The sequence below is a fragment of the Microcebus murinus genome, chromosome 7 (assembly GCF_040939455.1).
Source record: "Microcebus murinus isolate Inina chromosome 7, M.murinus_Inina_mat1.0, whole genome shotgun sequence".
NCBI lineage: Eukaryota > Metazoa > Chordata > Mammalia > Primates > Cheirogaleidae > Microcebus > Microcebus murinus.
This window is the reverse complement of record NC_134110.1, coordinates 59,010,323-59,024,275: the sequence shown is the minus strand read 5'-3', so window position 1 is coordinate 59,024,275 and position 13,953 is coordinate 59,010,323. Positions and strand designations below refer to the sequence as shown.

Here is a 13,953-nt window from a genome sequence, read left to right as displayed (position 1 = left end):
TAATTTTTGCTGTAATACATCTTTCAAAATTTTTCAAAAGTGTTTGAAGAGGAGTTTTTAAATGAGTTCAACTATATAATTTCAATCTATTTTTTCTGCCCGTGAATTTTTAATTAATTTTCAGCATGTAGATAATTAGGGTTTGCATATATTTTCAAGATTTCTCAGATTTTGTAGAGCTATCTAACTTCAGTATTGTGTCATAAAATTGTAAACATTTGAAGTAATCATATTTTGAAATAAGCATAATATAGTAAACCCTTTTAATCAGTGTTTTAGGAAACTGGTTTGTGTAATCATAATGCTTTGTATTTCTGCAGTTCACAGAGATTATACAGAGATCTTTTGTCATAAAATGATTGATAAAAATATTACTTTTTATGTTTATTGATGCAATATATCAGCACCCTGTGACCTGGCAGCCATCTAAAGATGGAGATCGTTTAATTGGTCGCATTTTATTAAATAAGCGTCTGAAAGATGGAAGTGTACCTCGGGATTCAGGAGCAATGCTTGGCTTAAAGGTATGTAATAAAATGTATGAGATTTTGGCTCTATACTCCTTTACAGATTTACCAGAAAGGCAAAAGATATAATAACTCTTTCTACCTATGCCAATTTAGTGGAAGTATTTTTCCATTTTCAAGATTTGCAAATATATGTGCTCATCATTCAAAACTGTTCATTTTCCCAGTATTATTTAAGAAGTTGTGATTATTTCACAATAATATTCATTTTGGAAGATATTGAAAGTAACCCGATTAGGATCAATTTGAATCTTAAATACTGTGTTCATTTTACCTACAGAGTTTGTCCTTTAAGTCTTTGCCTGTGTTTATATTAAAATGATAGTTTTGTACAATTACTTAATTTGCAAACTTGGAAAATATAGCATGTGTATTACATAGGAATATAAATTTATATTAATGTAGCAAAATGTGTGTGTGGGGGGGTGCATGGGCTGAAGAGAGAGAATACTATTTGAAGTGTGGAAACTCAAAAATAATTATGTTAGATGAAATATAAATATTAATTTATGTTTTACAGTAAAATACCTGAAAATTATTTGGTAAGCACCAGATAGCGTTCTGTTTGGTTTTTGTGTATTTGGTATAGCCAATTAAAAATTGAAATTGAAAAAGAGTAAATTTTTTAGAATTCAACCATTGCTACAGAAGTTGTCCTGTTTAATATAGTAAGAGATATTAAGAAACTTTGGATGTAGGTCCAATTAGTTGTATTTTATTAAATAAACATCTGAAAGATGGGAGTGTACTTTGAGATTTACTGCACGGCAACCATGTGGCTGTCTCTCATTGGAGCATTTTACATCTGTCATTTTATTTAATACTCACAGCAGATGAGAAATAGGCTTGGAGAGGTATCATAACTTGCCCACAGTATCAGCAAGATGGGTGATGATGGTGAGATTTAAATCTAGATCTGCCCGTTGCTGGATGCAGTGCTGTTCACCTGTCATCCCAGCTGCTTGGAATGCTGAGGCTGGAGAATCGCTTGAGCCCAGGAGTTCATGTCCAGCTTGGGCAACATAGCAAGACCCCATCTCTTAAATATATTTTTAAAAAGCCAGATCTACCCAGTATAGTGTTAGATTTGTGATGTAGAGCTTAGGAAGTTTGGCCTAGAATTCGAGTTGCAACAGTTACTGGCTACATGATATCAAGCAACTAAACTTTTCTTAGCTTCAGATTCCTTATCTGTTCAATGGGGATAATTAAAGTTTTAGTTGCCCAATGTTAAATAAATCAATATACAAACATTAGTACAGTGCCTGACAAAGTATAAGATTTCAATAATAATAATTATGGACAGTACAATTAATTAATATTATTAAAGTTTATTAAGCCAAGAAAGTTTTACATAGGGATGTGAGTCCTTAAAATCTATACATTTAATTTGTAGAATCAAACATAGGACTAATTAGTTAATATTAACTGAATTGTGATTGAGTATAATTCAGTGTAATTTAGAATAAATTCATAGAATAAAATAAATTAGTGATTTTCGAATTCATATTCTTTTTACCAATGTAGAAGAGAAAAACTAATTCATTTTAGTAAGTGAAGTTAGTTACTATCGTTTACTTGAGTTGGTATAAAGTTGAGATATTGATTGAATGGCAGCTGATCAGAATGAAAGCATTAATTTTGTAAGAGACCAGTATCTTACAAGTGTATATGTGACTCCTAATATGTTTACATAGCATTACTCCTAATATGTTTCTTTTTCTAAAAGATATATTTTAATAGAAACATAAAAATAGAGGCCTTGGTGTATGGATGGTCTAAAGTTTATATTAGTCATGATGAGATTAAGTAAATTTTATAATTTTCTCAAGGAAGATACATCATAATTGTGCACATTATTAATGTGCCTAAATGATTACTAACTAATGACAATTTGTTAGTATATCATAATTATAGTAAAAGGACCAAATATTTTGTGTTATAATATTTTAAATATATAACTAGATATGTTTATATAACTATATAATGCTGTAGTAATATAGTTTTGTAAATGACAAAAGTTAGAATTCTGTAATAAGAACAGAATTAAAAATTGTTAAATTTTTTCTGAGGTGTGGAATATTTTCAACATATAATGAATTAAAATGCAAAACATTTGAAATAGGTAAAAAAAAAGAGCTCTTAGGCCAGATACTCAGTTCCTAATTGCAACAATAAATTATTTAAGAAATAATCTTTCGTACATTAAATTATAGTTTTAGATACTACAAATTATTCTAGGTATTTTTTACTTGAATCTTCAACTACCTTAATTTTAATAATATGCCTGTTTTAATACTTTCCTCTTTTACACAGGTTGTAGGAGGAAAGATGACTGAATCAGGTCGGCTCTGTGCATTTATTACGAAAGTAAAAAAAGGAAGTTTAGCTGATACTGTAGGACATCTTAGACCAGGTAGGTTTTTACTTTTGATTATTTACATTGAAACTGTTAAGCTTGAGTAATTACGAAATAGCTATCCTCATTTAGAAGTGATTTTACCAGTAACAAAGAGCTCTTTTAACTTAGATGTAAATCTTTGTTCTTTAGTGAAAAGTTAGAACATTATTTCTTGAGCCATAGTAGATAAAATAATTTTTATGTTTACTGATCTTATTTTTTTACTAATGGATATTCTAATCTGTATCTAATATCAACACATTTTGTTTTCCCCATAGTCTTATTTTTCTTTTGAAAAAATTCAAACATAGTTTTGGAAATAAACTTCATGGATAAATAGATACTTCCTAAAATGTGTCACCCCTTATCTCTTGGGTGATGGATATTGTTGGAGAGATCCTTGAGTGCCTTGAAGAGATGCTATTCTTGAGTTTTTCACAAGAGAATTTAGACAATGGAAATCCTTTAAAGAAAACAGGGTGTTCAGTTGCATATAAATTGAGAAACCTGGAGTAAACAGTCATAAAATATTCAAAGAAGCAACTGATTTTGATACTTGTCTAGAAGGAGAATTTCTATTAATAAATCACATAGAGAACTTTTATGTAATTTTTTGTCCTCTGACCCTTGTCCTTTTCAGTGAAATATACTAATTCTTCTGATCATCAAATTTTTTGCCACCAGAATCCTCTTCTCAGCATGTTTCTCATTCCACAATGGTGATTTTATTTTATGGAGTTTGTTGAAATTTACGATTGCTTTTGTTTTGAGTGCATTTATGGGATTAGATTTTTTTTCTAAGATTATTATTACTGGCACACATGATAGGTGATGAAGTATTAGAATGGAATGGAAGGCTATTGCAAGGAGCCACATTTGAGGAAGTATACAACATCATTTTGGAATCCAAACCTGAACCACAAGTGGAGCTTGTTGTTTCAAGGCCTATTGGGTAAGTTGGTTTCAGTATTTTATATGCGTGTAAAGTTGATTGCTATTAAAGTTCATAATGTGCAATCCCAAAATGTCTGCTTTATGAAAATAAATTATTTTGTAGACAACACTTTTTTCTCCTTCTTTACCAAAAACACCGTATCAAAAGTTGTGACATCTCTATCTGATCATGATAGAATATATAGTTAATTATAGAAGAAGAAGAAATATTTAGGTGTTTATTATTTTTATTGTTGTAGCACCTTAATAGATGCTAAAGGAATTAGTATGGGAAGGGGATTATAGTAACCATTACTTTTTTAAATATAAGTTGCATAGTTCATACATGAACTATGTATGGTCTTTTACATAGAAATGGGAATCAGCTATAGTCTACAAATTTTACTTATTTTTTTCATGGAGATTTCAACATAGGAAAGAAAGAACCAAAGGGCATACAATTCCCAGATAGAATAGTTTAAGGAAAATCATGACATTGTTAAAGATAGGTGGGTAAATAGACCAAAGATAAGCAAACACCAAAAACTCTTTGGTTTTGTAATTTATAACTATAATTTATAATCCCTATGAATTAAACATAATCCCTATAGATTACATTGACAATTTCCAAAAGGTGGCAATAAATATAATCCTTTCACCTAAATTATGAGAATTACTCATTAAATATCCCAGCAGTAGTTCCTTTATAGAATCTTATATTCTATGCCAGTGTATAAAATATACCTATAACTAAATAAAAGCAATAGGCTGGGCACGGTGGCTCACATCTGTAATCCTAGTATTTTGGGAGGCTGAGGTGTGAGAATTGCTTGAGGCCAGGAGTTTGAGACCAGCCTGAGCAAGAGGGAGATCCCATCTCAACAAAAAAGTAGGAAAATTTACTGGGCGCAGTGGCACGCTTCTGTAGTACCAGCTACTGAGGAGGCTGAGGCAGGAGAATCACTTGGGCCTAGGATTTTGATGTTACAGTGAGCTAGATGATGCCACCACACTCTAGCCAGGGTGACAGAGCGAGACTCTGGGACTCTGTCTCAAAAATAAATAAATAAAAGTAATAATAAATATATATAAACAGAGTGAATTATTAAGTGCCTATTTGGGGTGTAGCCTACAGAAATTGTTCCTTGTTGTAGAATAATAATGCCCAGTTTTTTCATTCATTCAGGAAATGATTAGGCTTTCTTATTTTTATCTCTTTTTAAAAATGCTGGAGAAAATGACTCAGGTTTGTAGCTTAGTTTTATTGAAATGTTCCTTTCAAAGTTATAAATCTGGCACATGCAGTTGTATCCATTTTTTTATTGTTATTTTGTCTCATAGTTTTATACTTTGGTAAAACCACAGTGTACCAGCTTAAGTGTGTTTATCAAATGTAGTGCTTGGTGTTAAAGCGTCCTCAAATCATATTTTCTTTAATATTTTAAATATTAATAATTTGTAATCTTTTATGTAATTTTCTTAATGACCTTAACCATTAATATTAAAAAATTCACACTTATTTTTGGTGTAAATATAGTTACAAGGTAAATTTGAGGGTCACAAAAAGAAATATGTTTGCCGTTTCTCAGTGATGGTAATTACACTTAAAAAGTTTCAATCACAATCTGAATATTTTAATTTTTGTCTTGGTGATATTGTATTTGTACTTCAATGTTATTGAGTTAGAATAGCATATAAAAATAAAGAGTGGAATAGAATTAAAATGTAAAAATAAAGAGTGGAATAGAATTAAAATGGAATAGAATTAAAACTTATCTTGTTGACTATAAAATTTTTTTATAATAGATAATTGTGTAGTGAGGCACATAGAAAATAAAGTCTATGTTTTTACAAATTTGCTACAAATTCATGTCAATTTTAATTATTTTTAAATAGTTGGGGTTATCCCAGAATACTTTTCTTAGCAATAAGTACTAAGGCTTATTTGTTTCTTGTTTATATAATGCTGCTGCCATGTAGTTTTCTTCATTTCACATTGTCCTTTTATAATATAGGTTGATAATAATCAAAACTAGTATCTGCATTAATTTTTGAAACAGTTTCTTGTGTTCTTTTTTGTATCCTTACAGAGATATACCTAGAATACCTGATAGCACACATGCACAACTGGAGTCTAGTAAGTCTCATTTATTCTAGAAGAAAATGTTATTAATGCTGTAATTCATTCATCAGAAGTTAAATGAAGTATTTTATCTATTAATGTGAAATACTAAATATGTTAATCTTGTTAATATACAATCTCATAAAGATGGAAAATTTAGCATTATTTCATGTCACTGTGAAAAATGTTACAAAATTATTTAATATTTTAAGATTTTTTAAACCATATTATCTTTACTATGGATTTTTAGATAGCATTACTAGATTTTACTACAGTAAAGTGCATGTAACTAAATTGCACAATTAGGTAAGTTTTGGAATGCCTATATACCATATATACCATCATCACAATAAAAAATTTTATCTATCACTTTTGAAAGTTTCATCCCACAAGTCTCCCCTATTTAAAATATTTACTATTTTGTAATCTCACCCTCATTCAGTGGGGAGAAATGCTTGGAACAAACTAGCTAATAATTAAATTTATTCTAATTTATATTTTTGGAAAATGGGATAACCGTTCTGATTTAACATCTATGCAGTAATGTAACAATAGACATATAAGTTTAAATAATGTCAAATAAGTGAATACTTTTTATTAGTTGTTTTTGAGTACTATTTTAAATGTTAAACAAATGAATTTTTCCCAGTAAGCTAAGTTTTTTGATTGGTTGAGAATAGAGTTAGTGATATTGGGAGAAAGGAGGTCGGGGGTTGTAATTTGAAATATGTTTACCAAGATAGATCACATTGACAAGGAAGGATTGGAGTAAAAATTTGAAAGAGTGGGTACTTGGGGGAGGATCTTTCCAGGTACGGGGTCCAGCTAGTGCAGTGGCTCTAAGTCAGGAAAGCCTAGGGTGCATCTAAGGAAATGCAAGGAAGCCATTGTGTCTCAATGGAGTGAGCAAGGGGGAGAATCGTAGGAATCAGGATAAAGGAATTATGGACAGCCAAATTGTATAGGCTGTATATGCCACTCCAAGGACTTTAGCTTTTACTTTTGGGGGGGAGCTTTATAGGATGGTTTGGAGTTGATATTTAGTCTTAAAATCAGGCTACTATGTTTAAAATACAGTCAAGGATAAAAGCAAAAAGGCCAATGAGAGTACTGGCTTAATAACCTGATACCAAGACAGTGTGACTTAGATCATGGTGGTAGCAATGGAGGTGGTGAGAAGTGGTCAGATTTTCTATATACCACTATAATTTAGAATATACTATCAAAATAGATTTTTAGTATCATATTTATGGTTGTAAGTATAAATTTCTTTACAATTTTCACCAGAAAAGTGAAGTCTTTTTTGGAATACTATCCCTGTATACTTTAAAATATAGTCACCTGACCTATTTGATTTAGTACCTTTGGCTAAGTGCTAAATTGTTTTATCCAAAATAATATCATGATCACATAAACCCATAACACAATAAATAATATAATAATTATTATAAAATGATATTATCATCATCATCATTCTCAATACCGCCATTTTATTTAATACTTGCAACTGCACTTGATGTCGTACCAATATTATCACACTGAATTCTTACAACAATCCTATGGGGTAGGTAAAACTTGTATGCACCTTTATTATATCACTCAGATATTGAGTGAGCAGTGTGGAATGCTTTATGTTATTTTAGCTATTTATTATAAAAAGCACCTAGGCTATAATTTTGAAATTGTTCCTGTGGAGACAAGGGTCCTTTCTCAAATTAGATCCAATTTTTTATTTTTTAAACATTGAAGAATCTGTTTCTCCAAGCCCAGTCCTTAATGCTCTTTTCCTGGTTCCTCAATAAATATTTTTCTTCGTATGGTTTTAATTGTCAGCTATGCTCCATCGTTTTTCCTTCATCCTTTTATGTTTAATGAATACATTCTGTTAAGTGTCTTACTGCTACCTGAAGCTTAGCAAGCTTTAGAGTAAGAAAACAGCTTATTTCTTAGAATAAAGGCATTATTCTTCCTACCTGTTAAATAATTTAAAAGTTATCACCATTACTTCTGATCCCAAGGCTTGCAGTTTCCGCTTCATTTTACACTATACTTACTGTCTGTGGAGGTGAGCTTTACCCACCTGTATCTCCAATTAGACATCCAACTCTACAGTTTAATTTCTAACACTAGTCTCTACCCCAACATTTAGATTTGGTCCTATCTGTATTTCCAGTTACCTGCTTATCCAAGGATAAGGAGGATAAGAGGATAAGAGGAGCTTATCCAAGCTCCTCTTGGATATTTCAGATGTGTTGTAGGGTAACTGTGTTCTAAACGAAGTTCTATCCACCCATTACCTTAAACACAGATCTTCTACAGTGTTCTAAATCCCAGTGAATATCACCGCTGTCCTACCCAGAGAACACCACAGACACAGAGAACTTTCTTAACCCCATGTCTGCTTAGTAGGCTTGAAATCTTGTTTTCCCTTCTCTTTCCTTTATCTCTCACATCTAATTAGTTTCTGAGTCCTCATTTTCTTTTTTCATGATATTGCCTGAATTTCTTCTTTCCATTCTATTTCCACAACATGTACTACTATTATCTTTTCAATTCTATTTGCTCCTAAGTATTTTCCATCCCTCTCCCTTCAATCCACATTTTAAATAGCTGGTGAAGTCATCTTCCTCAAATGCAGTTTTGATCTCACTCATAAAACTTACTGTGAATACATTAGTGCCAAAGTGAATAGCCCAGAATTCCAGGGACACAATTCCCACAGTATCCCATTAGCTTTTATTCCTATTCACTTTCCAACTTGTCCCTTCCTCTCCATACAAATAAATTCATACATATACCTTCTGGGTACTCTAATTCTGCTTTTTCTGGTATTCTGTATCTTTTTACATAGTCTCTTAAGTCCTTTCTACCAATCTAATTTGTTATATCCTTCTAGATATAGTTTAAAAAAATCACCTCCTGGAAACATTTAATAATTTTGGACATTCTAGCACTTATGTTCTTAGAATTGCAAGTTCAGCCTGTATTTACGTTGCTTTATTGATTTGTGTTTTGGTTATTCCTCCTCATTTCTATTTTTAATAACATAAAAAGTAACTAAGGCATGAAGTAGAGGTCTGTCTCTACTATAACTGGCACAGAAATGGTTCACTGTTGGCCCAAAGAATATCCCTTATGTTTATAGATTTATGCTTCCAAAAAAATAACCTCTAAGTGTATTTGGAACATTGTGGTTGATGGTCTACATAATGACATTTTGTGAACATTTAAAAATAAATAATATGAGAGATATATGATAACAGTTATTCAATACCAGGGAAGAACCATTATTATCATACTTTATGTGTAATTATCGTTTCAGGTTCTAGTTCATTTGAATCTCAAAAAATGGATCGTCCTTCTATTTCCGTTACCTCTCCTATGAGTCCTGGCATGTTGAGGGATGTTCCACAATTCTTATCAGGACAACTTTCAGTATGTAATCACAAAATTAATTTTTCTTTTTGGAATATCAAATAATGTTTTTAAAATATGGTGCTAGTTTTTAGAAACCAAGTTCTTAAAAGAACATAATTGTGCTTTTAACTATCAACTTTCTCTCTTTTGATAATTTTAGTTGGTTGAAATTCAGTGTGATTATGTATCATAGTACTTTATTTATTAGAGTTAGGTTTACTGGAATTTAATGAGAGTTAGATTTTGTGAAGATATCTAAACATTATTAACTTAGTAATTATTTCAAAATTCAAGGTCATGAATTTTGCTCTATACCTTAAAATGACTATAAATTGTCATGAGTTTTTAAAAGAAATGAAAATATTGTACTGTACAAAGATGGTACTTAGGATAAAAGTAAATATTTCTATATTCTTCACTGCTTTCAACTGTAAGTAAATTTGGGGTGAATTTCATAATAATCATTTAAGTACTAAAATTTCTATGAAATATAAAGATACTTGAGATGTTTTTGTAAACATCCCATCCAAATAAATAGGGAAATACATAATAGATTACTAAATACTCCAGGTGGACTTCACATTAAGTGCTTCCTGATTTGAACATATTATAATAAAAATTAGAAATTAAGTTATGCATTTTATATTATGTTCATATTACAAGAACTTTGCAAATTCAAGTCCTCACTTTTTATTCATTTGTTCAGTTGTCATTCTCTTATTAAACCATTTAAAAATATCAATATATTTAAATTTACTCATTTTATATTTTTCAAACATACTCTTTAATGTTGCCAGTAGTGCTGGTGATTAACTAAACTTGAAATTCCATGAGTGTTATAGAGCTATGTGGGTTCTCAAAATCCAGACATTCAATTTTAGATGATAAGTTTTAAGCTAAAACAAAACTGTGTTGGGTTAATATTTTAAGAGCAATAGAAATAGCTCTTTGTTAAATCATGAAATTTTTCCTTTTCTGGGTGAGGGCGGGGAGTAGTGTTTGGTTTTTTTCCTGAAGTATTTTCATTAATTAAAAGGAGTAATAGGAAGTATATGCAAGTTAAGATATTACATGTTATTGGAAAAGTCATCAGACATGTCTTTTCTGGAACTATTTTGACCACAAAGGAGACAATAACAGAAAAGTTCTGCAATAAAGAAGATGGGATACTATTAGGAGATTGTGAATGTTATACTAAAATATATTTCTGTCCTTTATTATTTTTTTTGTTTATCTTTTATAAACAGAATGAACTTTTTCATTTGAGGACAGTGACCTTTTTTTCATTCTCGATTATAAGTAGCATCTTTCTACTTAAATTCTGTTACATATATTGACAGCACATATGTTGTCACTTATAGTTACAAATGTATATGTATTTACTTCTACCATCTTAGAAAACACTTATAATGTTAGCTGTTATTTTTTATTATGACTCCATTTAAATAGCTTATCTTTAAATAATGCTATAGGGGCTGGACAATGCCAGTACATAAATGTGTGTGTGTGTGTGTGTGTGTGTAGTTGGCTTGACTTGGTGAAGGGAACAGAAGTTAGATTTCCAAAATATAATAAGCACCACTTTGCTGTATCTCATTTGAATCCCAAGGTCCTGTTATAAATTGGACTACAAGGTGAGGATGAGGAGCATAGTTCAGGGATTTAGACAAATTTCAAATTCAACTATTTTTCCTCATGGTTCAAAATTATTATGGTAGGAAAATTAAACTGTTAAATATTTGGGTGAAATATAAACTTAAAAAAATTGATTTCTAAATATATGTATAATGATGTAAAATTATAGTCTTTTTAGATTTAGAAATAATGTTTGTTTGAAATTTATGTAATTGTAATTTAAAATCTGTACCATTTTCTTATGACTTAGAAAGGATATATATATGTTCCACTATGTTGTTGGTAATAAAACTTTCAGCTGCATATGTCTTGAAATTATACACATATACACACACATCCCCGACCACATATATAAAATATATTGGTTATTAATATAATACAGATTTATCCTGGGGAAATGTGGATAATACAGAAAAGTAAATAAAAAATTAAAATCAGCTATAATCCAGACACTAAAATATAACCATTCAGATACATATAAATTTTTAAACAAAACTGGAAAAGATCTCTACATACTATTTTGAATCCTGCTTTTTCACTTAGTAATAATTATGAACTTTTTCTTGTCTTTAAAAATTCCTCTTAAAATCATTTTAATAGCTACATAAGATTTCATTTTAACTTAATTCACTATTATAGGATATCTTGCTTCTTTTAATTTATATTATTATAAATAATGATGCCATAAACATCTTGAATTTACCTTGCATGTTTATGTTAGGACAAAATTCTTTTGTGATAATGTTCTAGAAGTAAAATTATAATATGAAACACAAAGTGAAATTTTAAGACTCTTGAAATCTATTTCTAATTTTTTTGTCCACAAATGTTAAACTTCAATCATCTATTTAGGAAATATTTGTTAAGTTTTGAACCCATGTCAGGCATAGTGCTAGTCACTGGGAACACAAGTGAATATGATGGAATGGTTTTTACCTTCATGTGATTTATTAATTTTATTCTCATTCTTTGCATCCAGGAAAACATAAATAAGATGCTCTGCTGAATACAATATTTCCTGTTATATTTAATCTTATCTGTACCAGCCTGTAGACAATTTTTGTTTGCTCTAATGATGTAGAGGTTGGAAAAATAGATGTCTATGTATATAACTCCTTGGGAAAACCCCGAGGAAGTCACAAGACAACATAATAATTCCTATTTACTTCCGTTACACCTTTAGGCATTTTTGCTTTTGGGAAGAATCTACTTGGGCTCATACCTCACTAACAAAATCATGACATTTCCAATGCCTAAGAACAAAGATAATTTGTATAGTAAGTGAGCTGACCTTCCTAATATTTTATGTCAGTTCATGAACTGGTATTTTCTCAAATAGAAAATATATATTGTAATACAAATTTGTTGTTTACATTTTCATACTCAATACTATTGATTATTTAAAAAATATATGCAATTTATTTTCTCTCCATGCTTGAATTGTGCTGCTGCTTATTAGGCACAACCATGAAAGTACCAGTAATTTATTTGGTGAGAAAATCAGCATGAGGTCAGGTTTATGCTTCCTGGACTATATGTTAGCCTTTTGAGTGACAGCATTCTCTTATTTTGATTCCATTTTTTATATGTCCTTCCAGAATTTATTAATAGTAGTTTCCTTCTTTAGAGGACTACTTTTGTGATTATTAATATTTTAAAATTAATTTATAGTCTTTGGCTAGGTTTTTGATACGGTGTTAAAACAAAATATAGCTTTCAATTCTTTGAAAAGAGGCTCAGAATTCTTTCTGTAGGAATGCATTACACAGTTGATTCTATTGACAGTCATATTTTATTTCACTTCAGGGTGAAGTGATTTATGGTTGCAATATTTTTCCAAGTTACTTTGTTTTAATATTTTTCTGACTCCATTTTTAGTAAATATTTTAAGTATCCATGTCCATTATATGCCCATTTAAAAGGAATAAGTAATTTAAGAATAGGTATGTGTCCTTTCTATCTCCTTAGAAACTTTATAGTCTTTAAAAAACTTTCTATAAATGAAAGTTTTTGTTTGAATTTTTATCTTTTACACTTTGTTGCCGTAACTTTGTTATTCTAGAAGAATTGCTTGAAAGCAATGGCCTTAAGATAGTAGTGCAGCAAATAGTAGGAAGTGACATTAAAAATGCAAAATAAATTATGGCATACAAATTCAAATTCTTCATTTGTATGTAGCCTGAATTGTTATAGATACTATCAGAGTTTTCATGCTTCAAATAAATGAGTTAATACTAAGTACACATTACAATAAGGCACATAGCACTTTAACATTCCTATTTGTAATATCCATAGAGACATAGAATCCATAGAGACAGAAAACAGCTTAGGGGTTGCCAAGGGATAGTGAGATATTATAGTAGAATGGGAGTGATTATTTGAAGTACAGGGTATGGGGTGATCAAATAGTTTTGATACTAGTTGGAGGTAGTGATTACACAGTATTGTTAATGCATTAATTGCCACTGCATTGTATATTTTAAAATGGTTAATGGTATGTTTTGTGAATTTTACCTCAATTTTTAAAAAACTGCCAAAAATATGTTTTCATAGCCATTTTTAAAGTATAAACTTATGGGTGAAAATTAGGTTTAAATAGTGATAGATTTTAGAAGTTCAATTTTCAGAAGTCTATGAGTTGCTTGTTTAAGGTCATTTTAGAACATGGAAAAGTGTTTGCTTTAAAAGATCAATTAATTTAAAAGTACTATTCCTTTTAAAGTGCATCTTTCATTTTTTGAAGTAATATTTACTTGTAAAAATATTCTATTACCTTAATATTTTTGTTCTAAAACAGATCAAGTAGGAGGGCAGGGAAAATAAAATCTGTTTCTAGAGTGTCTTGTTAGTCCCTTTCTAAAGCACAATTATTTAATCTCTATGAATTTCATGCATCCTCACCCCATTTGCTAAAGAAT

General features: G+C 30.1%; 1 protein-coding gene across 49 annotated transcripts in view; it reads left to right on the top strand.

The window, feature by feature from the left end:
- Nucleotides 1-13,953, top strand: part of RIMS2 (regulating synaptic membrane exocytosis 2) — a 614,692-nt gene that overhangs the window by 320,662 nt on the left and 280,077 nt on the right. For all 49 annotated transcript variants that reach the window (XM_020288967.2, XM_076005085.1, XM_076005081.1 and 46 more), the window contains 5 exons: nt 405-524; nt 2,844-2,943; nt 3,757-3,880; nt 5,952-5,998; nt 9,306-9,418. In XM_020288967.2, coding sequence (XP_020144556.1) covers nt 405-524; nt 2,844-2,943; nt 3,757-3,880; nt 5,952-5,998; nt 9,306-9,418 — 504 coding nt within the window. The remainder of the gene's footprint in view (nt 1-404; nt 525-2,843; nt 2,944-3,756; nt 3,881-5,951; nt 5,999-9,305; nt 9,419-13,953) is intronic.